Source organism: Eumetopias jubatus, unplaced genomic scaffold (assembly GCF_037043125.1).
Source record: "Eumetopias jubatus isolate StellerSeaLion01/CBP00866 unplaced genomic scaffold, mEumJub1_p1.0 scaffold_5, whole genome shotgun sequence".
NCBI lineage: Eukaryota > Metazoa > Chordata > Mammalia > Carnivora > Otariidae > Eumetopias > Eumetopias jubatus.
This window is the reverse complement of record NW_028274811.1, coordinates 111,271,755-111,298,797: the sequence shown is the minus strand read 5'-3', so window position 1 is coordinate 111,298,797 and position 27,043 is coordinate 111,271,755. Positions and strand designations below refer to the sequence as shown.

General features: G+C 47.2%; 1 protein-coding gene across 1 annotated transcript in view; it reads right to left on the bottom strand.

Annotated features, from left to right (window-relative positions):
• Window positions 1–363: 363 nt before the first annotated feature.
• The window catches only part of FAT2 (FAT atypical cadherin 2), a 61,189-nt gene continuing 34,509 nt past the window's right edge, over window positions 364–27,043 (bottom strand). The window contains exons 13-23 of the mRNA XM_028106474.2: window positions 25,215–25,598; window positions 22,977–23,191; window positions 21,843–21,980; window positions 21,091–21,234; window positions 18,604–18,801; window positions 14,538–15,348; window positions 10,834–10,979; window positions 6,372–6,813; window positions 4,326–4,479; window positions 1,970–2,427; window positions 364–896 (exon numbers count right to left, since the gene is read on the bottom strand). Of these exons, the coding sequence (XP_027962275.2) occupies window positions 364–896; window positions 1,970–2,427; window positions 4,326–4,479; window positions 6,372–6,813; window positions 10,834–10,979; window positions 14,538–15,348; window positions 18,604–18,801; window positions 21,091–21,234; window positions 21,843–21,980; window positions 22,977–23,191; window positions 25,215–25,598 (3,623 nt within the window). The remainder of the gene's footprint in view (window positions 897–1,969; window positions 2,428–4,325; window positions 4,480–6,371; window positions 6,814–10,833; window positions 10,980–14,537; window positions 15,349–18,603; window positions 18,802–21,090; window positions 21,235–21,842; window positions 21,981–22,976; window positions 23,192–25,214; window positions 25,599–27,043) is intronic.

Genomic DNA, 27,043 nt, shown 5'->3' with positions numbered 1-27,043 from the left:
GCCTCCAGAATGGAGCTATGGGCAGTTGTCAGAATGCTCCCTGACAGAGCCACCTCCCTGGGGACTGAGGGATGGCAGGCAGTGAGACAGACTGCTTCTTGCCCCTCCCAGGAATCAGTTTGTCCTGGTTTCCCAGGGTTAACTGTTCTGTACATCCCCTTCCTTCCGAGGGCCCTCGTGCTGTTTTTGGAGCTCCACCCTCAGCTTCTCTCCATCCTCAGGGACTCGCTGGGGGTCTGCAAGGGCACATTTCAAGGTATGGCAGCCTGGACTGGGGATGGGGGCTTCCCTCCCACTTTTCCAGCCATGCTCAACTCACTCCTCCAAGTCCTTGGCTTCCTCCCTGCCTTCCTCTGAGGACAGCTAGAACATAACCTCCTCACAGCTCCCATAATCACTCTCCACCATATCAGAGCCCTCATAGTTGGGGGGAGCGTGGGTCTGGCCCCGCCCTGTGAGATGCCCGCCCCCAACCTCACAGTCAGCATAAGAGGGCCCAGCCCGGCTGAGGCGCATACTCACCCCTTTGTAGCCCCCCTCTGCCAGGCAGGGCCCTCCCCCTCCCTGCCGGAACTGTGAGTGGTAGTAGCTGATGGCCGTGTACTCGTTGAGACAGGGGGCCAGCAGACGTTCCCGGGGACTGGGGGGCCGTGGGGGCATCAGATCTTCCAGGTTCTGGTTGCTGTAACGGGGTGGGAGGGGTGCCCGCTTGTTTTCCAGCTCCAGTGGGAAGGGGAAGCCCCCATAGAGGCCAGTGGAGTCCGGCATCACGGGTGGGATCTGGTGGTGGTGAGGCGACGGCGGCAGAGGGCCAGGGGTCACTTCCGAGTGGGGGTATTCCCAGCATTCCTTCCTGGAGTAAGTAGGGGGCCAGACTGTAGCTCCGCCTGGGCACACTGAAAATGACAAGATGAGGTGAGCGCTGAGTTTCCCTGGTGAAGGTTTCAGCAGGCCTTATAGCTGCTATACATAATTCAGCAGGTGGTAGAAACAGGCAAAAGAGTGGGTGGGTATGTGGCCATCGATGTGTGTTGCCTCTGGTAGCTTAGATTGATATCTAGAATTCAATGGGGCCACCTTCAAGGCCAGAGGTTTAACCCAAAGCCAGCTCATATTGCTAATCTGTGCCAATGATCTAAGAGTCAGTGAATAAGGGAAGAATATGGATGACTCCATGTAGCCTGCTCGCCTCTGCTGGGAACAGCAACTCCATCCCAACTCCGAGTAGTGACTTATGTGTCCTTAACAGAAGGAAATGGACACACAGTTTGGACTGGGGGAGTGTGATGGCATCTGTTTCAGAGGGTGATTAAATGAGATGTGGCTTGGAAGATTGGAGACCAGGCTTCCTTGGTCCTTCTCTGTCCCTGCTACTGAATAGTTGGGTGAGTTAGAACAAGTTACTGTGTCTTTATGGGCCCCAATTACCCTATCAGCAAAAAGTTTATGAAAATACCTTTTTTGACTATTGGTGAATAAGCCAGAAAATATAAAGTGCTTTACAAATTCACCTCCTTTTGAGCCAAAGATGAGAGTGAGGTGAAGACCCCTCCTCTAGGTCAGTCAGGTCTGGCCCAAGGTTGTCATACCTCCAGACTGGGTGGCCAAAAGCTTGGACTACTGCTCTTTCCTTTCCCAGAAAAGCACAAAGGAGCAGAAGCCCCCCATTTCACCCCAGGGATCCCATTTACCCCTATCCAGGGTCTTTAGGTTTCTCCCGTAGATATCAATCCTATGGAGTGAGTTGGAATTTAGAGGAGGGGATCATGGTGCAGTGGAATGAGCCACAGATTCTGAGTTCAGAGACCTGGCATCTGGTCCAGCCCACCAGTGCACTGTGACCTTGAGCACATCCCTTCATATCCTATCCCAAGGGATTAGACGGGATGGTGGCCTCACCTAATGGAGTGTTTAGGTCTACCACCTATACCATCAATTCCAGAGGCTAAGGGCCTCTGGCTATACTGACCCATCTCTTCGCCTGACCATGTCCTCTTAATGACGGGCTCGTTGTCAGAGTGGGAAGGGACCACAGCTGGTGGGAGTCTGGGAGGCACACTGCAGACCACTGGCCGCTGCTTAGAGCTGGGTCCAAAAGTGACAAATTCATTTGGAACTGAGGTCTTGCTGGGCTCCAGTTGGTTCAGGTTGTTGCAGGAGCTGGTGCTCAGCGGGTTGAGCTCGATGGCAGGCATAGTTTGGGTGTCAACACCAACACTCCTGGCCAGGAGGTCTGGGTCCTCCATGGCCACGGGCTTGTGGGACTTGCAATGGCGGCAGTAGAAGAGGAGCCCGACGGTGCTTAAAATGATAAACAGCAGGGCCACTATGATGATCAGAATCTCCTGCTGCCCCCAGTCACCCCTTGTGATCTCAGGGGTGACTAGGCAATGTCCTTCTGAGCAGCCCCTTGCTTCCATTTCACACCTGCAGAGACAGAGAAGTAGTCAGTATACTTCCCTTTCCATGTCCCCTCTCACAAAGATTTATAGACCTCTGCACTCAAGCCTACCTTCTCCAATTTTCAACCAAAAAAAAAGAAAAGAAAATGGATGATAACGATCACACATATCAACATCAGAGCCTTCCATCTTCTATGAGGAAGGTGTGGCAGTCAGTTTCAACTTCATTCATGACCATTTGGAATCCAGACTCTTGGCACTTCCGTTATTTCCCATTTGTGTGATCTAGGCATTGGATATACACTCCACCACTGGGGTGAGATTTGCAACCACATATTGTGGTGGAGGCAGCCAACATACCCAGCTGTCCTCAGCATTAATGTCAGAGTCCCAGATACAAGTCAGCAGCACCCAGCCATGACAGCTGGGCACCAGCGTTGCCCACTGTTCTTCAGGAGATCATAGGAACCCAGCATGGTCTTGCACAGACCTTCTATCGGACAACTGTTCAGAGTGAGCACTTGGAATTGTATGACCTCCCAGGTCACCATCAGCTTGGCATTCCATGGTGTAAGGCTCCTAGGAGACTTCCGTGGCCAGTTTCATTCACTTTTTTTTTTTTTTTAAAGATTTTTTTAATTTATTTTTTGACAGAGAGAGACACAGCGAGAGAGGGAACACAAGCAGGGGGAGTGGGAGAAGGAGAAGCAGGCTTCCCGCCGAGCAGGGAGCCCGATGCGGGGCTCGATCCCAGGACCCTGGGATCATGACCTGAGCCGAAGGCAGACACTTAACGACTGAGCCACCCAGGTGCCCCCAGTTTCATTCACTTTTGAGGGATATTAAGAAAGGCTCCCTTCATTCTACTTGAGTCCCAGTGTCTACAATTTCACCACCAACACTTTGTCCTTTTGGGTTAGACATTGTCCTTCCCACGTTCCTCTTTTATTTTTTTTTATTTTTTTAAAGATTTTATCTTATTTATTTGACAGAGAGAGACACAGTGAGAGAGGGAACACAAGCAGGAGGAGTGGGAGAGGGAGAAGCGAAGCAGGCTTCCTGCCGAGCAGGGAGCCCGACGCGGGGCTCGATCCCAAGACTCTGGGATCATGACCTGAGCCGAAGGCAGACGCTTAACGACTGAGCCACCCAGGCGCCCCACGTTCCTCTTTTAAATTGCAAACACCACCACTTTCAGCCAGGAAGTATCCTGCCAACACATTGACTGCAGAGCGAGGTATGCAGTGGGGCCAGAAATGCCAGGTGTGAGAGAAAGGACTTGGGTCACAAACATATGGGGGGATTTGGACAAGCCCTTTCCTTTTCTGGGCCTCAGTTTTCCCATCTGTAAAGTGAGTGGGTGGACTACATCATTGGCTCTCTTATGCACACGCTGACAGCAAGGGGATCACTTGAGAGCTTGTTATAGATAGAATCCCAGGCCTCATTCCTTGGAGATTCTGATATAGTTGGTCCAGAAGTCTGTATTTTTCACAAGTATCCCTGATGATTTTTTTAAAGGCTCCTAAACTGGGGAGCCATAAAACCAGATAATTACCAAACCTCTTTACCTCTAGGATTCTAGGGATCTAAGGATTCTTGCAATCCCCCAGGCCAGCATAATACAAGGCACAGGTAGCTTGCAGTGGGGTTTGAGACCCACAGCAGTGTTTGTACCTAGTGGAGTCATTGTCCCCAGTCCACTTTCTGGGAAGTAAGAACCCTCCTTCCCTGAGTGTTCTGATGCAGGTGGTTGGAGGGAGAAGCCTCGGCACGTGGAAAAGGCCAAGAAGCCAGGTCGCTGGAGCACTGAGCTCCTGGTCTCCCATTGGCTTCTCTGGAGATCAGAGTGTGGAGATCATTCCCTAATGGTGCCAAACCCAGGGTGAGGAGCCAAAGGCAGGTGGCCTCCCCTGTGCTTACCTGTCTCCCATATAAGGGTGAGGGCAGTTACAGGAGGCGCCTTCAGGGGACAAGACGCAAGTGCCACCTTCCAGGCAGGGTGTTGAAGTGCAGTTCTCCCTTCTTTGTTCACAGTGCCTCCCGGAGAACTGGGGGGGACACTTGCAGATATAGCCTGGGAGGGAGGGCAGGGGGGAAGAGAGTCAGGCAGCTGCAGGCTGAGAGGCCCTCCAGGACAGAGGGGGGGCCTCGGCGTGTCTGCAGATCCGCGTGTCCATGTTGAGTTACTGAGTGCCTCCTTCTGTGACAAGCACCATGCGGGGCACTGGTGCCCTGCTGGACAAGAAGACATGATCCTGGCCTCAAACCACGTATAGTCTACAGAGAACAGGCATCTAAAGAATAGTAATCATCCTAGACAACACTTATTTAGTGCTAGGCACCATGCTAACAATCTGCATGTGTCAGCCCATTTGAGCCTCATGACAACTCTGAAATTGGTTACTGTTGTCCTCATCAGGGGACAGGTACAAGTTGATGGCAGGGGAGGAGATGAGGCACAGAGAATGCATGACATTTGCCCAAGATCACCCAACAAGTAAATGGCAAATTTGGGATTCAAACCTATCGAACCAACTGTGTATACTATCAGTATATTAGTAATTATCATAAAATGACAGAGCCTAGCGGGCCAAGGGAGAGTGGGGACTGCAGGGCCAGGGAGGTGGGAGGGGCCAGAGCGTCCTTATGAGCCAGATGCAGGAATTAGGAATTAGGACTCTATCTTAACAGCAAGGGGAACCCACTGCAAGGTTCCAAGCAGGAAAGTGATACACTCAGACCTGCTTTGTATAAAGGTCACTCTGGTGCCCTGCTGGAAGGCACAGGTGGAGGGGGAGAAGGGAGAGAGCAGGGAGACAGCTGGCCTAAGGGTGAGAGATGACAGCTGCCTGGTAGTGCGGACAGACAGAAGTGATGGACCCCTTAGATATTCTGCAGATGGAAACGACAGTACTATTATCCAGGCAAAAATGAGAAAACGGGATAATGCCGAGTGTTAACAGAGATACCGGATCCTCCTGCATTGCTGGTGGAAGTGCAGCTGCTGTGGCCATGCTGAAGAGCAATTTGGCCCTAGTTAGTCAAAATAATGATTTACATCCTCTGGGTATGTGAGTTCCGTCCCTGAGCGTGGTGTGTGTGTGTGAAGGAAGTTCTCGTGCAGGTTCACAAGAAGATGTGCATGAGGATATTCATGCAGCATTGTTGATGGAGGTGGGGTGTTGAAGCCACCAGGGTGTTCAGTGCTAGGAGAGAGGGAAGATGTGAGTGCGTGCACACACGTTGGGGTACAGAGCCACAGTAAAAGCAATGAATATGAATTGTGGCAGTGTGGATGGAAAACTATAAAAAATTGTATATCACTTCTATGATTAGAAATTCAAGCATGTGTAAAACCAGTAATGTACATTTTGCAAGAATTCATTTAAAAACTTTAAATGTTTGCCTATGCGTTTGGGGGAGGGAAAGGCAGCTGAGTATAGAGTAAAGGGGAATATAAAAGAGAAACCTGGCATAGACCGATCATAATAGTAAGGTGTGTGATGAACTTAACCTGTGGCACCAGAGGTCCCTGTTCATGCTGGTCCCCCATCCATACAAGTAGAAAGTCAGTCCTTGGTGAGGGAGAACAAAGACTCCTGGCTTCCCTTAGTGTAAACCTAGTGGATCCCAACCCATTACTCATGAGATAGTAAGGGGAAGAAAGAGACATTTGGCATCAGGGGGAGGGGTGCTCCACTGAGATCTGCACTCCAAAGGCACCTCTCTCACTTAACAGCCATGTGGCCCTGGATGAGTTCCTTCACCCATCTGGGTATCCCTTACGTAGCCCAGCAGTTTCCTATGCTGTAAAATGGAGCCATTGACGGCTTTCTTTCAACCCCTCTCTCCCTCATGGGGCTGTGCTGAAGGAATATACTTGGTAAACTCTCCAGTGATACATGATTGCTGGGGTCTTCTGAAGAGCCTTCTGGGATAAGCCTTGGAGTTACTTTCAGCCCTTACCTGCCTCGTGGGTCTGTGAGCACTTGCCACCATTGAGACATGGGTTTTGGCTACAGTCATTGCTGTGTGAGCAGCACTGGGTGAGGGCCTGCCTCTCTTGCAAGCCTGATGCCTTCTTGCCATGGACCAGCAGCTCCAGCGCCTCTCCATTGATCACAACCGCATCCAGGCAGCCTTCAAAACCCTGGGACACAATTGGGGAAGAATGCAAGAGAACAAGGCCACCCAGAAAGAGGTCTCCTTCAGGCCTGAGACCCTGGCAATTCTCTGGGAGCACAAGGGAGGCGTTGCCTGAGCTGTCAACCAACAGGCGAATGGAAGTGTCTGTCTCCTCCACCACAATGGAGTGCCACTCTTGGTCATTCACGTGGAGCCCAGAGGAAAGATTTCCATAGAAACCACCTGGGCAGCGGTATTCCAGCTGGAGCACTCCATCAGCCAGCTGCAAAGAAAACCCAGATGGCCATCAGCAAAGCCAAGAAATCCTTATAAAAAGTACTGCTAACAGGCTACCAGTGCAAAGAATGTTGGTTGTATTTTCATGGGTGGGAGAGGCAGTGTTTGGGGATTTTCAAGGCTGTTCTAAGCATTGTCTTTGTAGAGTATTAATGCCCTCAAAGTGCTGTTCTGTCTATGGTCCCATTTGGCCCTTACCATATTCCATGGGATGGTCCAGGCACGGATGGCATCTCCATTTCACAGATGAGGAAACTGAGGCCCAGAGAAGCCTTGCTGACCAAGACTGTCTCTTCTGGATTCTTCTTTGTAGGCCTCTCCCCATGTTCTGTGCTCCCAAAGTTGGCGCTCAAGGACACCAAAAACCTCCCTCCCTCCCACTCTCTTATTCAACAGTTCTGCAGTTCTCAAAGTGGGTCTCCAAGACCTTTCCAGGGGACCCACAAGGGGAAACCATTTTTATAATAATCCTAAAACATTATTTGCCTTTTCTACTCTATCTCTCACAAATATGCAGTGATTTCCAGACATGTGCTATCATAACAGATGAACGCAGAAGTAGATGTGAAAATCCGGCTGTCTACTATAAAGCCATACATAAGAGAGATTCGCAAAAATGTAAAACAGTGTTACTTTTCTTTTTTCTTAATTTTGGAAAATGTAATTATTGTTCACAATAATATGGTATTTATGTCAACATATAATAGGTTTCTTGCTATTTTTAAATGAATAAATAAAGATTTTAACATTTCTCAGTTTTAATTTCTAATACTGAAAATACTGATAGCTCTAACCCACATAAACAAAACTTCCCTAGGATCTTCAATTATTTTTAAGAGTGTGAAAAAGTCCTGAAATCAACAAATCTGAGAACCACTGGGTTAAATCATTTTAGTTTACCTCAGCCCAAGAGGTAGGACTACTGTGGTCACTCTGGGTTGTGTAGAGCTTTCTCTGGGTGAAATTTGAAAATCCAGTTCACTGTTTTACAGAAGTTAGCCATTTGTACATCACCTTCCCAATTTTTGTCCTGGTTGAATACTAGCTATACAGTTATTTACGTAAAAGGAAACTTACTATTATTACAGTATGTAGACTCAAAACGTTGTCCTTAAATCACTCCTTTCACTTAGCTAAGACCATAAATCCATTGGTCCCACCGTCTTTTCATTGTCTGTCAGCCTCTGTAAGGTTCTCACCTCTCTCCTTGTCCAGCTTAAATTCCATAGCCAAACTCCTGTCCTCACTTACTTGGTAGAACTCATTTGGCAAACATACAAATCTGGTAAAATCCAACTCTCCCTCTGCTGTATGTGAGCATCATTGAGCTGAACATAGCTGGAGAAAAACATGCAGCCTTGCTTATTGATCTCCCTTTAATTTCATGACTGCAAGTTTCAAATGAGCCCTTTGTGGTGCCTAATTATGGTGCTATCTTCCTTGGTTTACTCTCCCAGATGACTATTTTCACAACCTCTCTCTCCTCAAACCCCTGATGCTCTCCTCCCCATCCTCGCTCTCAGCAATCAGGTGGGGACTTGCAGGCACTCTTACCATCATATCTATACGCTTTGGTGGAAGCCGGTCTCTCCATTCATGTACTTGGTTTTACCTCCTCAAGGACAAGTTTCCATTGACCTCCTTTCTCTTCCCTACATCTTTGTTTGTTCATTCTCTACTGTACCATTCCAGTCATCACACAAACATGATGTTATTGCTCTAATCCTTTAAAAAGTTGTCTTGAACCCACTTCTCCCACCAGAAATCACCTTCTTTCTTTGCTCCCTCTTTGCAGCAAAATTCTACCCCCAACCCACCGACCCACCACAATACTGAAACCACTGGTGTCAGGGTATTTAATGGCCTCTGTGTTGCTATGTCCAATGATTAATATCACTTCCCATCTCACTTGACCTCTCAGCAGCACGTTATCAGCTGGTCACTCCTTCCTTCGTGGTACATGTTCTTCGTTCAGCTTCCTGGATACAATACTCTTGGTTTTCCTCCAACATCACTGGTTGCACCTTTTTGGTCTCCTTTGTTGGATCCTTCTCTTCCCCCAGATATCTCAATTTGGAGTGTCACATGGATGAATCCTTGGGTCTACTCCCTTTTCAATCTATACTCCTTGGTGATCTCATCCAGTTTCATGGCTTTCAATACTAAGTATATGCTGAAGGCTCCCAGATCTTCATCTCTATCCCAGACCTTTCTCACAGACACTAGGCTTGTTTATCCAGCTCCACTTGTAAGTCTAATAGTCATCTTAAACTTATATCTCCAAAACTGAACTTATGATCTTCCCCCAAACCTGCTCTACCCATAGCCTTCCCCAGGTCTGTTGGCAGCAGCTCCATTCCTTCTAATTACTCAGGCCCAAATCTTACTCCTTGCTTTCCCTCCCAGCCTTCATTAAATTCATCAGGAAGTCCTGTTGTTTTTTACCTTCAAGAATCTATCTATAATCTCAGTTCTTCTTCCCAGTTCACTGTCATTACCCTGATCTAGACCACCACCATCTCTCACCTGAATTATCGAAGTACCCTCTTGGTTGGGTCTCTGCTTTTATCCTTGTTTCTCTAAAGTTGTTTATCAACACAGGAGCCATGACGACCCTTCTGAATATGTTACGTCATGTCAGTTCTCTGCTCAAACCTTCTCATGCCCTCTGTTTTGCTCACAACAAAAGCCAAAGTCCTTCAATGGCCTATGAGAACTTTATAGAACTCCCTCATCCCATTGTATCTCTGACCTCAACTCCTACTACTACTGTCTCCCTTGCTTACTTTACTCAGTCCATATACACAGCTCGACTGTTCCTTAAACATGCAAAGCATTCTCCTACCAAGAGGTTTTTACATTGCTATTCCCTCTACCTAGAATGCTGTTCCTCAGATGTCTACCTAGCTAATTCCCTTACCCCCTTCATATTCTGGTTCAGTTACCAGCTCAGTGAAGCTTTCCCTGATCACCTTACTTAAAATACCAACTTCCCACAGTCCTGATCCCCCTTAACCTTTTTTTTTTAAAGCCAAAGCACTTATCACATTTGGACAAACTATAATTTTGAGTTATTATTTTTATGTTTATTGTCAGTCTTCCCCTGTAGGGTGAAAGCTCTCAGAGGGATTTTTGTATTATTCACTGATGAGACCCAAGCATCTAGAACAGTGCCTATCACTTAGCAGATGCTCAATAAATATTTATTGAATAATTAATTTCTAACTAGCTGCCAAAGTCTGCTTGTTCTTTGTCAAAGTGGGAGACTGGCTTTTGTGTTGGAGGTGTTAAAATCAGACAGGCAAACTGAGATATTCTATAAGATGTAATCAGTAGGACTGAAAGACCATGAGAAAGAAAATTCATTTTTTTTCCATGTGATTCCATGTAACTTAATGCCGGGTTTGTAGTCTTGAGCACCCCAGTGATAGCCAGCCTTCCACACATCTTGGAAAACACTGGTTTGGTACTCAGCAAAAGTGATAAAACAAAACAAACCCACCATGACTAGGTGGCCTCCCATTTCTCCCTCTATCTTCAGAGGCTCTCTCTCCTCCCACAGAGCAGCCCAACCTCTGGTTGTCTTTGGCTATATATATCTCCAGGTCCAGGGCTTGGGCCATCACAACTGGAAAGTCTTTTGTCTTTTTCTTTTTTTAAGATTTTATTTATTTACTTGACAGAGAGAAACACAGTGAGAGAGGGAACACAAGCAGGGGGAGTGGGAGAGCGAGAAGCAGCTTCCCGCTGAGCAAGGAGCCCGATGCGGGGCTCGATCCCAGGACTCTGGGATCATGACCTGAGCCGGAGGCAGACGCTTAACGACCGAGCCACCCAGGTGCCCCGGAAAGTCTTGTGTCTTAACCCAATAGTCACACCAGCATCCCTGAAAACCACGCAGGGTTTTCTTTGCCAGAAATTGGGCTTCATGGCTGTTCCTCAGGCTGTCCCCACCTCCCTAGCCTGGCATGCCCACGTGAAATCTCTCAGGCTGGCAGTGCCTTACCTTCAGGGAGACGTATACTGTCTCATTGCTGAACAGGAGAATAGCCTGTGATTGGAGTGTTTTCAGGTGGAAATGGATGTACCAGTTCTGTGCCTCAGGAAGGCTGTACCGCCCAAAGCTTCGTCCGCTGAATCTTGTGGCAGTACCTGTAGAAGCAACCAGAGATGTCAGCTCTCCATGAAGTGGTCCCCACAAAGTCCTCCAACTGACTTTGTCTCATTCAACCCTTGGGTGACATTGCTCACATTTTATAGATGAAGAAGTGAGGCTTCTTGGTGGGTGGGGGTTACCTGTCCAGGATCATGCAGCCAGACAGAGGCCATCACACTGCACACCTTCTTTTGGCCCCAAAGACCCTTGCCTTGGGTCCCAGCTTGAGTCAGGAACTATGAGCTTGAGCCCATTAAGAAAGCAAGGATCAAGCCAGAAATGTTACCGATGAAATGTGTGGAAATCAAAATTTCTATCCTACATAGTTTCTGTGTTATTTCTGACATCACCGGGGGAAAGAAGGAAGCAGAATTGAAGAGGATTCTGCATATATGTGTGATTTCAGGAATACCACAAAGGTCATTTGCCTCAAGATCTCCCCTTTGCAATTAGGAGTGTAACCATTTGAGAAGCATGTAACCAGATGAAGCGTTGCTGAGAGGTCGAGAGGCATTGCGATCAAGGAAGGGGTGCAAAGTTCTGGGAAGTCCTGCATGTGCCCCCCCACCCCCCCGTAGCAGCTGCTAGCTCATAGTTGCAGAATCAGGAGGCTCCACTTCAACTTGACTTTCTCCAGCTTATTTAACCATGGAACCATCTTATGTGGACTACCTCTTCCAAGCCCTAGGAAATAGCATTCTGCAGCCCGCCTTGGGGAATGCTGAGTTATGTATATTAAGCACTACCCTCCCCAGAAATGAGTTCAGTTGTTAAATCCCTAAAACCTCAGTGTGAATAAGCTTATCAGTGGTCAGGCAAGGGGAGGAGCTGTATAGGCCCCAGATACCCCAGATTGTTGAAGAGAGAGAACAAAAGCCAAGAGGAGAAAGAAGCACCAGGAAGCCTGAGGCACATAGAATTTCAAGATTCTAAGAGTCTGTCACACCTTAGATCTAAAACTCTTTGCTGTGGGCAATTCTGTTGTAGTAGGTCGTTACTGGATGGGATATTGAAGATGATCTAGATCGTCTAGGAATTCCCAGACCTGGCTGAATATCAGGATCAGCTGGAGGGAGTTTTAAAATACAGAATGCCAGGCTCTACCCTCAGAGAGTATGACTCAGTAGTTCTGGAGGCACATGAGAATCTGCATAAAAATCTCCCTGTGATGAGTGTGCTCCTGAGAAGCTGGTCATATGGTGATCCTTGGTATAGGTGCCAGTTACATATGGTGATCCTTGGTATAGGTGCCAGTTACACGGTATAGTTGGTTTGTGAAAACTAGTTGAGCTGTAGCACATGGACCTTTCTGTATGCCATATGAATTTCACCAAAATGTTTTTGAAGACAACAAAACCCTCTCCTCCAAGTGATTCTGGTGAGCCAGCCTCTCTAGTATTTCTCAAAGTACAGCCCTTGGACCACCTGGTTCAGAATTGCCTGAGGTGCTGGTTAAAAATGCCAATTCAAAGGAGAGAGAGAGAGTGAGAGAAACCAAGAAACAGACTCTTACTACAGAGAGCAAACTAATGGTGTACCAGAGGGGAGTGGATAGGGGATGTGTGAAATATGTGAAGGGGATTAAGAGTACACTTATCGTGATGAGCACTGAATAATGTACAGGATTGTTGAATCACTCCATTGTACACCTGAAACTAATACAACACTGTATGCTAATTAAAATAAAATACTTCATAAAAAATGCCAATTCTAGGCCTCACTCAAGACCTTCTGAATAATACACTTTGGAGGTGACACCCAGGAGCAGGTCTCTTTAAAATCACACTCCCCGTTGTTAGCACTTAGCAGAGAGCACATAGCAGGTGTGTCACAAATACTAACTGAATGAATGATGTTACTGTCTTCCACCAATGTACATGTAATATGTTTTCCTTCTCTCCTGTTTTCCAGTTTTATGAGGCAGAATAATGGTTCTATAATGTAGTTTCTCATACTAAGTTGTTGGCATTCCACTTTTTTTCACTTCATATTTCTTCTTTAGTGGAAGTTCATATAAGACACTCTTCTTGGGTTGCACAAAAAAAATCATCTTTGTCAACTCTTCCAATGAGCTAACAGTCCATGATAAATTTAATTCACTGTACTATTTTAAACACTAAATTGTACTTTATGTTCATATCTTGTGTCAGTAGATCACTGGTTTAATAGAGCGTAATAAATGAGTTCTTAATTGAAAAAAAAAAAAACACTCCCTAGATGATGTTGCACAAGCATGAATTTTAGAACTTCTGCTCTCTGGAGCGAGGTGACCAAGAGAGAACCTTCAGCCATCACAGCTTTCCTTGCAGGCAACTCTGGAGCAAGAGACACAGAAGGGAAGCACTCCCCCACCCCCACCCTGCCCCATAAACACACGCACACACCAAGAGTAGCTCACCCAGCCAACATACAGTGGGACCTGGAGAAAGTCTACAAATCTTTAGAGAAAGAATTTCCCTAATGCAAACAGGGGGAGCCCATAAAGGGTAGGCCAGGCAGGGGGCGATGGTGAACGGGACACAGTGTCATTTTCCTTTTGCCAATGCTCCTGAGCTGGTCCAGGGCATGGATTCTTGATGCCAGGGGTACTGGAGTGAGTCTGCAGGAAGAAACTGACTTCCTGTAGAGCTCAGTGAAGAGCTCAGGCTTTAGAGTGGGACACACAGGTATTTAGATAACCAGCCCTTCACCGGAGGCTATGCAGTTTCAGGTAAACCAATACAATCCCCATCCCTCAGTTTCAACTGTAGTTAGAACTAATGACCCTGCTTTGTAGGGTGTTGGTGCCAATTAGTTTAGGTAACATATACAGTGCCTGGCACATGGCAGAGTCCTTCTAGCAACGGCTGCTACCATGTGAATGACGGCCATCATGGACAGGGTGCTTATGGGCCAAAGGCTAAGTGCTTTTATATCCATTAAGTAATTTACTCCCCAAGCCAACTCCAGAAGGCAGATGATAATATTTTCATTATTTTATAGATGAAAATCTACAGCTCAGAAGATTTAGTAACCCACCCAAGGTTACACAGCTAGTAAGAGATAGAGCTGGAGTTAAAACCTGAGCTAAGTCTTAAGGTTATAGCCACCAGGCTGTAGTACTATTAGTAACTCATGTTAGTGACCACTTCCTCTCTCTATCAGGCACTTTTCTAAGCAAGCCCCTGATATTTAATACTCATTTAATCCCTATAACAGCCCAAAGACACAGAAAGGCTACATAATTTCCCTAAGGTAACTTGGCTCGCAAGTGGCAGAGCTGGGATTTAAACCCAGGCAGTCTGATGCCAGAGTGTGTGCTTTCAGTCATCATGCTAACTGCCTCTTGTATCCTTGCTGTTATTTTCAAAACTCCAAAAAGTGGCCAGAAATAGGGTGCTATTCCATGACTAGATTTTGTGAGGCCACCACCCATCCCATGGTGGCCTGTGGCCTTTAGCCCTGCTGAAACTCCCCTCTTACTACCCCACAGGGCCTCCCTGGGATCTCCATCCCTACAGTCAGTCTGGCTGAGCCCTACAGTGCTGATTGTCTTGGGGAAGCCCATTCCTCACCATTGCAGGAGCAGCTCCTCTCCAGGTGGTGCCGCGGGGTCAGGATGCTGAGCCTGGCTGTGCTGTACGTGGGCCCCACCCTGGGGTCCAGGTGCACTGTCTCTTGGCACATTTGACCCTGGCAGTTTGGGCCCTGGCAGGGCACCACAGGCATGGCTGACCTCATCTGAATTCCCACCGAGTGCTCCATCTCCTTGGCTGAGCGAGTGATGACGGATGCCAGCTCCTGGAGCTTGTAGAAGGTTCCAGAATGCCCCTCAAAGACCAGGAGCACGTCCACCCCAGCTGTGGCCTCTGCAGGCTGAAGGCTGGCCAGGTGGATGTTAGCTCGTTTGATGTCCAGTTTGTTGCTGAGGAACCTCTGTAGGTTCCTCCAGTGGTCGCTCACCAGCTCCTCTGGGGTGAGCTGGTGGAAGCCCATCCACATGGCCTGCTGCAGAGCCTCCCGCCCCACATGCCACACATGGACGTGGACCCCAGCGGTGGCAGCGAAGCTCCCATCACTGACTGTGACGTTGAATGCATAGCGGCCACGAGGCAGGCCCTGGGCGGCGATAATCTTGCCATCGGGGGCGCCCACTGAGAAGTGCCTGGCCAGGGTGTCCTCTCCTGCCAGGCTATAGGTCAGCGTGTCCTGTGGGTCTCGGTCTGTGGCATGGATTTTGCCCACCATGCCACCCTGGAACTCCTCCTCCCCGATGGTGATGAAGATCTCCAGTGGGAGGGCGGAGGGTGGGTAGTGGCTCTGCTCCGTGACATGGACTCTGACAGATGTCGAAGACGAGAGGGGAGGGATGCCACTGTCTGACACCTGTGGGCAAAACAAGCACTGTTATTACCCCAGGACTGCAGCTGTCTGTGGCCCGAACGAGTCTGGGCCTCCTGGGGCAACCACGTCTCTCTGCTTGAGGCCAGGCTCAGCATGTCGTCACAATCAAAAAAGAGGACAATAACTCCAAAGCACTGAAGGTCTTGTGGAGGGAGTTATATCCCATACCTCACAGTAAAACTTAACTCCGTTTCCTCATCTGACAGCTCTCTGAGCCTCTTCCTAAGTCTCTCCAGCCACTCGCACTCGTGCCTCCTTCCTCTCCAACGTCCCTCATTCTGTCTCATTCCTTAAGTGAGTCATCAAATGTCTCTTCATGATTCCAGTGTGCATCCTTTGGGGCCCCTGTCAGCCAAAGGAGGTTCTCTTTGGGATCCCCCTTTACTATGTGATTGGGGTCAGGGTGGGCATTGCCTCTTCAGGTCAGCCAACAAGTACTTACTGAGTGCTTTCTACAGGCCAGGCCCTCTGCTGTGATGGGGAGAAAAGAGACGGTCAATACGTTACCAAATAAACAAGAGAATGTCAGACATGGATAAAGTGCTGTGAAGGAGATAAATGGAGCATGGGACAGAAATCTGAAGAGTGAAAGGGTCCTAACTCAGATCAGGTGGAAGGGAAGTCGTGACACTTGAGGAAGAGGTGACCCTTGAACTGAGTCCTAAGGGATGAGAAGAGGTAAGGAGAGGAGGTGACAAAGGGAACAGCAAGTGACCAGCCCCAGAGTAGAAAGAATGTGGTGAGCTTGACGGGGCGGAAGGGCCATGGCTGCTGGAGCGAGTGGGCAGGGCTGAGGACCAGAGGGGGGCACAAGGGAGGCCACCCCGTCACTGATGGGCTGAGGAGCACAAGGTTGGGTTTTATGTCAGAGCCATGAAAAGCCATTGAAGGTTTTAACAAGGCCGTGCTATGACCTCAGTTAAGCAAGGAAAAGAATGTAAATAAAAAATGCCTTTTCCTTTCATATTTTGCCAAGCGTCTCTGCAACTTTCTGTCCAGATTAGCAAGGACGAAGTTTCCTTCAGTGACTTGATCACTTTCCCGGCTGTCACCAGGGGTCTCCACAACTTTCCCTACAAGTAGTATCTTGTTCACGTGTATTCCAGTGCTTTGAGTGGGCGAACAAGTTGTGAAATTACACTTAGTGCTGGGATTTGTGCATAACACAGGTGGGATATCAATAGCAACAGCAATAATTAATACTACTGCTAAGTATAACTTACAGCTGGCATCAACTGAGTGCAGACTGTATGCTGGTCACTTCTAATGCTTCTGATGCATGATATGAGATATCCTATCAACCCTAACTGTAACCTTAACCTTTCTTAGGAGATAGATACCATAAAGTCTCCCATTTTACAAAAGCTATCACTTAGGCTCAAAGAGGTCAAGTAACTCGCCCAGGGTCATATGGGAGGTAAGGCCAGAGCAGAATCTGTCCTCCTACCTGTGTCCGGGTAGGTCTTTGCTAGCCTCTAGTGCCTCCCAGTGAACAAAAGTGGAAATACAGGACACGTACAAGAGATGGTGATGCCGATAGTTACTGAGCGATTGTCTGGGTCGGGAGACAGAGTTCATCGTTTCCTAGGCAATCGGGTCCATGCCCTTCGCTCTGAGAACCCTCTATGTTAGCCCACACCTGTCCTCTGAGCTGCAGACTTCCATTCCCAACTACCTACTGGACACCTTCATGTCGATGTCTCATGGGCACCGAAAAGGTGACATGTGCAAAACGGAGTCCTCATTTTACCCCCATAAACCTGTCCTTCCCCCACCTCACTCTCTTTCCAGCCTCAGCAATGGCCACACCCGCCCAGTCTTCACTAGAGTCTGGAACCTGGGAATCACCCCTGATTCTTCTCTCTCTCCCCATATCCAGTCTATCACCAACTCCTGTTTATTTCCATGCAGAGCTTGTCCCTAGTCTATCCACTTCTTGCATCTTTGTTATCTGCTCAAGGTTTCCACACCACTCTCTCCCACTGGGATTGAAAGTAATACTAAAAATATTACCAAGGCTTATAATTTCCTGGTTTGCCCAGATCAGTCTTGATTTTCACTAATTGATCCTGTTGTGGCTCAGTGGTCACCAATGAACTATTTTTAGTGCTTTTCTCCCTCTCAAGTGCATCACAGTTTGGACCTCAGGTAGTGTGGTCACCCAAGCTATGAGGCCTCCATGATCTACCCAACCCATCTCTTCAGCTTTATTACCATTAGGATCACTATGCTGACCACATTGGCCCCATCTCAGGCCCACTTCCAGCTCTTTCCCAACTCAAGAATTGGCTTATCTTGTTCCTGCCTGTGACACTCTCCTGCCCATTTTTCACACAGCTGGCTCCTCTCAGGTCCCAGCCCAAATGTCCCTTCTTCACGAGGGGAGCCACCCTCCAAATATGTCTCCTCTGTGCCTTTCATAAGGCACTTTCTTTCTTCATTTGTTTATGGTTTATCTCCATGACTAGAATCAAAAGCCCACAAGGACAGGGATCATCGCCTTCTTTCCCCCTGCTGTATTACTAGCAGCAAGCAGAGGGCCTGGCACAGGATGGCTGCTCAATATTTGTTGAAAGACAGCAAATCACTGACTGGCTGGATGGATGAATGGATGGATATATCATCCTGAGCCCAGAGAAGTTCACAGAATAACAGGGTCCACTAGGACTTGAGATTTAGGAAAGGGATTTTGAGGGAATGAAATGAAGAAATGTTTAACTACCATCTTGACCACTTCCCTTCGGCTATTCTTACTCTACCCTTTGCAATACCACCATGACCCCCTAAACATGTATATCTTCTCCAGTTTGGACCCCACACCAGTTGCTGTGAGGTTCAGAGAGCTGTCCTGGCCAAATTCAAGGAGCTAGAGCCAGGGTGAGGGTGTTTGTTGTTCTGCCCGGAAGCTATGAGGAATTCAGAGGTTAGGCTCCAGGGTCAGAGTATTTGGTCTGAGGCAACCCACCTCTGCCACTTATTGGTAGTATTACTTTAACCCAGTCCCTCAACCTTCCTGTGCTTCAGTTACCACCTCTGTAAAGTGGGGGTGCTAACTGTACCCCCCTAAAGCCTGTTGTGAGGGTTTAATGCAATAATGCATGTGAAGCACTTAACCCAGTGCCCAGCACCTAGTAAGAGCTCTGTACATTTTCTCCTAATAATAGAAGGACTTATAGTGCTTTTGTCAGCACATTAATGTCCCCATGGTCACCACTAGTGGCCCAACACAGCTCTCACCTTGATCTGAAGCTGATACCATTCCTGAACTCTTCTGCTCAGGCCCACAGCGGTCACTAGCCATCCATCAGGGGTCACTTGGAAGGCAGAGCCATCATTTCCCTTGGTGATTCGGAATGAGTAGGGTGGACCATTCTCTGAGGAGTCCGGGTCACTCAGGATCAGCTGCAGGACTTTGCTACCAATGGGTGAGTTTTCCTGAGATAGAGAGTACCAGGAAATCAAAGAGCAAAATGAGTTCCAGTCCTTCCTTTTGCATCTTTCTGGATCCCCTCATCTGGGATGAGTCCTCAGCACTCTGGCTGCTCTCAGGCCATGTCTGGACTTCAAGCTATCATTCATTCATTCTGCGAGCCCGTGAATTAGTTGTTGGCTTCGCCAATCTAGACCAGGAGCTTCCTGAGGGCAGTGCTAAGTCTTAGAAACAAAGCCCATTAAGGCAGGGAGGGTCCTTAGAGTCCCTTTATCCTATAGAAGGTGACTTGCCCAAGGTCACATAGGTGATATAATTCATGTACATAAATTAGTTAGTGCCTGGGATCCATGTGGAAGTTTTGTGATTCATAGGGTCAACTGAACACCTATAAATGGTTTCCTGCTTAGAAGACCAATGGAACACCCAACTCAATGAGAAAATTTAAAAATGAGTAAGCATGCAACTAAGAAAAATTGATTCCCTGGATATCATTCCAGTCTCTGTTCTATAACATAGGGATTCAGTATCTGTATCTTTTTTGCAACAAAACCCTATCTACAAACAGAATCTTATGGACAGAAATTAATGGTTGCCTATCCAACAGGCATTCGTTCCTTCTTTTCTTACAAAACCTGACTTTTGTGGGGTGGCAATATCCTCACAAAAGATATGCCCTTATTAAGAGGAGATGGACTGGGGCACCTGGGAGGCTCAAGTTGGTTAAGTGTCCAACTCTTGATTACAGCTCAGGTCATGATCTCAGGGTTGTGAGATTGAGCCCCATGTCAGTGACATGCTGAGCGTGGAGCCTGCTTAAGATTCTCTCTTCCTCTGCCCCTCCCTACTCATGCTCTCTCCCTCTCCCTCTCACTCTCCCTCTCAAAAAATAAAAAATAAAAAGGAGAGAGATGGACTGTGATTGGTCTAAGTCAGTTATAAAATCTGATTCCCTGTGCCAGTTTTTGGTGTAATGGTGATCGTGTAATCTTATTCTGATCACTGGAGAAGTCAACCACGTGAGGGTTCTGAGAAACTTTCTTTGATAAAAAACAGAGCCTGGGGTGGGGGGAAGTCCTTTTCTGTTTGTCTTTGAAGATGGTTAGACAAGGATGTGATGCTGGAGCTGCAGCAGCCATGAGAAAGAAGGTGAGGGAATTTCAAAGAAGCTAGCCCAAAGCTGTGATACTGTTTTTCTGCTGAAATAACCAGTTCTGGAATAGAACTTCTCACCATCATACCTTTTGTTATATGAAAAAAATAAGCCCTTATTATTGAATGACATTTTAGTCAGATAATCTGTTATTGGCAGTCAAAGCATCCTAACTAATAATATACAAACAAATAAAAGTGGAGAGACTCTGGCTGATACATAGCAGGACCCAGGATTCTGCCTTCCTATCCTCTTCCTCACCTCCCTCACCTCTTATGGTCATAATTCCCATTGAATCCCTAGGCCCTCTCCAGATCCCATTTGTAAACCACTGGTATGGTGGAAATAGTTTGGGGATCTGGAAAATTATCTAGGTTTAAATCCCAAATTTGCCACATTCTAGCTATGGCACATTTCTGCACCTACATTTAAAAAATCTGTAAAGTGGGCAGAGTAGGCCTCCTTATCCACAGGGACATGTTCTAAGACCCCTAGTGGATGTCTGAAAGCATGAATGCTATACATACATCTCTGTGATAAACTTTATAATCAGTTAGGCACAGTAAGAGATTAACAGCAATAACTAATGACAAAATAGAAAATTATAACAATATACTATAATAAAAGTTATGTGAGTGTGGTCTCCTGCTCTCAAAGTATCTGTACTCCCCCATTCTTCTTTTGATGATGCGAGGATAGTAAGATGCCCATGTGGTGAGATGAAGTGAGATGAATGACATAGGCACACAGAATGTGTGATGTACATTAGGCTACTATTGACCTTCTGATGATACGTCAGAGAGGGATCATCAGCTTCTGAACTGTGGTTGACTAGGGGTCAGCCTGACTGAAACCACAGAAAGCAAAACCATGGATAAGGGGGGACTACTGTACTACCTGCTTCATGCAGCTATGTGAGTCCCAAATGAGGTAATGGATGTGGAAATGCCTAGCACAGTGCCTGATTATTTTTAATTCCATAATTCATAGTCCCCTTTAGCAGGCTGTGTTGCCATTAGGGATATCAGTGGCAAGGTCACAGCCACTGTTTTGGTAGACTGATACCAGTGATGAGCACCATCCACTAGGAGGGAAACGGAGGGAGGAAGGCTTCAGGATGTCTTTGGAAGCTCAAATGTACCTGGACAGAGGTGCTGTAGTTGAGCTGGAAGAATCTCGGTGGGTTATCATTGACATCAACCACTTGGATAGCAATATCTGTGTCCTCATGCAGTGGGGGCCGCCCGCTGTCTGTGGCTCGGAGCCTCAGGGAATAGCTAGAAGTCTATAGCAAGATGCCAGTGGAGAGTTAGCAACAAGACCCCTCAGTTCTGCCCCATGACTCATCACTAATGTTTTCAGAAAAATAAGATGGAGACACTCCCCTATGCCCACCCCCACTACCCACCCATGCTATTTTAGGGCCCAGGTTTTGGAGTCAGGAAGAAATAGGTTTGATTTCCAGTTCCACCACTTACCAGCTGTGCGAACTTGGGAAGGTGACTAAACATCCGTGAGGCTATCAGGACCCACACCCTAGGATTATTTTAAGGACCAAATGGCACGGTGTAATAAAGCACTTAGCAAAGTTCCTGGCACAGAGCAGGTGCTCAATAAATGATAATTTATTATAATGATCTAATGATTCCTGGTCAATAAAAAGAAGCTAGCCCAACCTTCTCCAGTGAAGGTTAAGGGTCACTTAGTCCCCCTCCTGCCTCTGGCCTCACAGGTCATAGAGACCACACAGAGAAAACAAGTGTGGGATGCTGAGGACAAGTCTGGAGAAGTCAGCATGGGGTGTTGACCACAGTTCATCAGGACTCTGGACTTGCATCAGGGCCATATCTCTGTTCTGATTAGCTCAGATTGGGCCCCTCCCACATGACTCACCTGTTCCCAATCCAGGGCCTTGGCCACTTGTAGCTCCCCCTTCTTGGGGTGGACAGCGAAGTGCCCGAGCTGGTTCCCTCCTACCAGGCTGTAGGTGATGGCACTATTTGCAGGTCCATCTTCATCAGTCGCTGACAGCTGCAGCAATGGGAGGGTAGTTGTGAATGGAGGGCAAGAGGGACCAGAAAGGAACATTGGCCCCTGGGAGTGTAAGGGGACAGATATGTCCCCACTCCAATGACTGCCATTGGGCTGGCAATCCCTGGACCACAGTCATCCCTATGAAAGGAATCTCTTCATTTTATATCCTAGTATAGATTTCAGCATGCCATGATTCATTCATTTACTCATTAACTCATACTGACAGGGTACTAGGTCCTGAGCCAGGAGGTGAGGGATGTGCTAAAATGAAGATGCCCACAGGAAGTTTAATGTCTAATTTTATGGGTAATTCTAATTTGGGGCAAAGTATGATCAGCTTTATGAGAGCACAGAGAACACAGTGATAAATTCTACCTGGGGAGATTAGCAAAGCATCCCTGACTCTCAGAAGGATAAGGAGGGCTTCTGGGAATAGAGCCAGCATTCCAGGCAGGAGCCCAGAATGTGTGAAAGTGCAGAGACTGTTTAGGGAAAGGCACATCTTCCTGTGTGGTTGAAGCATAGGGTACATGTTAGAGAGTGGAAGCTCTACATGTTAGAGAGTGGAAGCAGATTAAGACCAGAAGGCAGAATAAAGAGGGATCATAGAGAACCTTGAATATGGGCATACAGAGTTTGGTTTCACTCTAATGTAGCTGGGAGCAATTACGTGTTTAAATGCAAAGAGGTGTTATTTGGTGCCCCTCCCCCTATACACACACTAATATTCCAGGCCGTTCCCAGATCTTGGAGCCTCTGGCGGTCCTCTGGGGTCTCTCCTATGTCCCGTTCTATCAGTACCTGATCTAGACCTTATCAAACATAGCCCTGAGACCCTCTGTCATGAGAAACAGTTTGGCCAAGTGGCTGCAAGTCAGAGTTAAGTCTATAGTGTATAAATTGATAAATTAACCCATGCTCATAGACATCTGAGGGGGGATAGATGCCCACCCAAGTCCATGCCCCCCGAAGGGCAAAGTTGCAGGTCCTTACTGTGAGCACGACATCACCCACGATGGCATTCTCTAAGACCCTTGTGCTGTACAGATCCTGGGGGAATCTGGGTCGGTGTTCATTGACATCAGTGATGTTGACCACGATTGTGATCATGTCACTGAGGGAGGAAGAGCCTTTCCGGCTGCATTCTATGGATAGGAAGAACTTGGGGCTTGTCTCAAAGTCCAGGCTCTTGTTGACATACAGGATCCCTGAGGAAACAAGAGATGATGAGAACAATGAAGTATTTGGGACTGCAGAGGCAGAGAGCTGACCCCAGGAGAGGCAGCTCAACAGGGTTGAGAGAGACAGATCTCCTCCATCATCTCCTCTGTCTCCTCCATAATCTCTTCCATTTTCTCCTCCATCATCTCCACCATGTCCTCCATCTCCTCCATCTTGTCCATCATCTCCTCCTTCCTCTCTTCCATCATCTACTCTATCATCTCCTCCACCATTTCCTTCCTCTCCTCCATCATCTCCTTCATCTCCATCATCTCCTCCTTCATCTCTTACATCACCCTCTTTGTTTTATATTTCCCCATTACCTTCCCCTCCCCTTCCCCTCCATCTCCTCTCATTTTCCTTATTGTTATTCTCAACAGCCAATGTTTCCCTCATTTATTTCTATAATATTTCATTGAAATCTCACTTAAATCTGTAATATTAAATCTTTCTCATGTAGATCAATAATTCTGTAGAGTAGGAACAACTGTGGTTCCCATTTTCTAGGTGAATTATCTGATACTCTCAACAGGTAAATGACCTGCCCAAGTTCATCCAGCTAGTAAATGAGAACACTTAGATTATAAGGAGTTTTAGAATACCCCAAATTGTTCAATGAACTACTAGGGCATAAATTTATTTTTCTGAAAATTGGAAAAGAATAAGGATTTATCATGCTCTTCTTGGATAACCAAATATTTAATGGTAGAAAACTCTTCTTTATGAAAGAATTCCAGTTAGTAAATGAATGAGGAATGATAAAATCAGAAGATCACCATTTTGCTGCCCCTAATGAAATAATATATCTAGGAAATAATCATCTAAGGTTGCTAAAAGCATTAGAAGGACAGCTGATGAAGGACTCTATAATGGATGGGTCAGGCTGACAACACGCAAGCCCATCGTCAATCTTAACCTCAGAAAAAACCTATCAGTTATATGCCTCCCGACATAGTGACAAGTACAGCCCAGCATCATTTATGAAGCACTGTTGCCACAAAATTAAGCTTGAACCTGATCAAGATCGTTAATCCAAATGTCATTTATAAGAAATATAGGGGCTAAAGAGATATATGACATCAAAAAGATATAGCCAGTATTCAATCCAAAATAGAAAAAGTTCTGCCTGACACATGACCCAAGTTTCATTAGTTAGGTGGTGGGGGAAATAGAGAGGGGGAGGAAAATGTTAGAGATTTAAAGAGACTTAAAATACTGCCTATCAACCAAATGCAATTATGTGTGCATGGGGGTGGTGGCGAAGGGCAAATGTGAAATCAGACGGGCACACGTTGACAATTCCTGAAGCTGGGTGATGGGAACGTGGGGTTCATTACACTGTTCTCTCTATTTTTTATGTTTAAATTCTCCATAGTACAACCATTTAAAAGTACTGCTTAATGATAAGACAGCTGCTCTGGGAGGTAGAGAGTACCATTGCAAGGGTGCTGTGGGGAGGAATCTGACCTGGGCAGCCTCTGAGGCCCTTCCACGAGGTTCTGTGAGTCTGACTTAGACTCTTCTGTGGCTAGGGGGAAAGAAGAGACCATTTCCTAGTTCTTTTCATGAGAATAAGGGGAATGTCAGGGGTGCTGGGATATTTGGGAAGGGCTGTAGGAGGGAAGCAGGTAGCCCTGCCCTTGGGAAGCTTATGCCCTAGATTCCAGCAAATGCTTTGTCAGCCAAAGTAGAGAGTGGCCTCAGCCTCCAGGGGCTGGGCCTGAGCTGGGACATCTACACCAGCTACAAACTGTGGGAGGAGAGTGGGTTGCCAAGCATCCTGGGTGGGGACGTGGAGGAATAAAGGGGGTCCCCACATAAGCTGGCCCCAGGGTGGAAGAGGGACTTGGGACCTGGAGAGATGCAGAGTGAAGAAAAACCAAAGGAGTTTTGTCCTGGGAAGGTCTGCATGGGGCACACACGAACCATGTGTGAAGAAGTCACTGTTCCCCAAGACCCTGTGTGTGCAGCTGAATGTAGGGGGTGGGGCTGCCTCAGGCACTGGCTCACCTGTGCGGGCATCCAGGCGGAACCTCCCCTGCTCATTTCCGCTGACCACGCGGTAGCCGGTCTTCTCGGCAGTGGGGCGAGTAAGGGTGGCCAGCTGCAGCACCTCTGTGCCAAGCCGGGCGTCCTCAGGCACCTGCACACTATGCTCAGTGTTCAGGAACACAGGCAGATAGTCATCGAGGCCTACCACTGAGACAGTGACTGTGCCCAGAGTGGACAGTGGTTTCGGGGTTCCCAGGTCAGAGGCACGGACAGTGAGCTCCAGCGCTTCCTGTGGCCCGACCCGTAGTGGCTTCTCCAGCCGAATCACACCTGTGGTGGCCTCAATGGAAAAATGGCCTTCGGCAGAGTCCATCAGAGAGTAAACCACCTGGGCATTGGCACCTGTTGGGGAGACCAAGGGTATGGTTCATATTGAGAGACCCTCTTCTGGCCCCATCTAGCCACAGGAGGGCCTGGAATGGAGGGTCCCCATAAAGGCTAACATGCTCAGGCTGCATTAAGAGTGAGAATCTCTCAGTGGGAGATTCTTCACCAGGGGTTTCAAGGCCTCACAGAAAGGTTCCTGGGGGTAGGGCATCTGCAAACCTATAAAATTATCTGAAAATGTTTATGTGGGGATTAGAGTCCAAGGCCAGCTCATAAAGTGAAAATTGTGCAAGGTCAAAACCATCTATAGCGAGTTCCTTGGTTGTGATAAAACAATTCTATATCTTGATGGTGGTGGTGGTTACACGACACTCTATGTGGGATAAGATTGAATAGAACTATGCACATAAAGCCATGCGCTCACCTGCACACATTCAAATGAGTGCATAAAAACTGGTGAAATCTGAATACGGTTTATAGTCGAGTTACCAGTCATGTCCCAGTACCAATTTCCTGCGACAACTAAAATGCCACCATTGGGGGAAGCTGGGGGAAGGGTGCAGGGGTCTCTCAGTACTATTTATGCAACTTCCTATAAGCCTATAATTATGTCAAAATAAAAAATTAAGGAGGGGCGCCTGGGTGGCTCAGTTGTTAAGTGTCTGCCTTCAGCTCAGGTCATGATCCCAGGGTGCTGGGATCGAGCCCCGCGTCTGGCTCCCTGCTCCGCGGGAGGCCTGCTTCTCCCTCTCCCACTTCCCCTGCTTGTGTTCCCTCTTTCACTGTGTCTCTTTCTGTCAAATAAATAAAATCTTAAAAAAAATAAAATTAAGAAAAAATAAAAAGTTAAGGAAACACACATACCCATGGAAAGTTCTTAGCAAATCAAAACACGCAGTGTTTCTTCACCTTTGACTCAGATTCTATTATGTTCTTTGGTTGTGTAACTAGATGAAGCAGTGGTGGTCTTTGTGTATGAAGAACGCCAGTACCGAATGCTCAGCGGTGAGATCCTCACCCAGTGGGAGGAGTGCGTGCTCTGAGCCTGAGGGAATCACATCTCACATACACATGGGGACACACGCCCTTTTGGTGGAATCACATCTCACATACACATGGGGACACACGCCCTTTTGGTGGAATCACATCTCACATACACATGGGGACACACGCCCTTTTGGTGGAATCACATCTCACATACACATGGGGACACACGCCCTTTTGGTGGAATGGTGGCAGGAACTGCCTATTAGAATAGGGGAATTTACATAAATTAAATGCACATACCATGCAATTCCCCCATATATACATTTTTCTGGAGAGACCATAATTTTTCTACAGAGAGGGAGCTTCTGGTCAGGCCACGTTTGGAATATCTGAGTGGAATATTTGGATTAGAATAATAACAGTTTTGAAGGGTTAATGGTAAACTGGTACAAGGCCACAGGATGTGTCCTAGA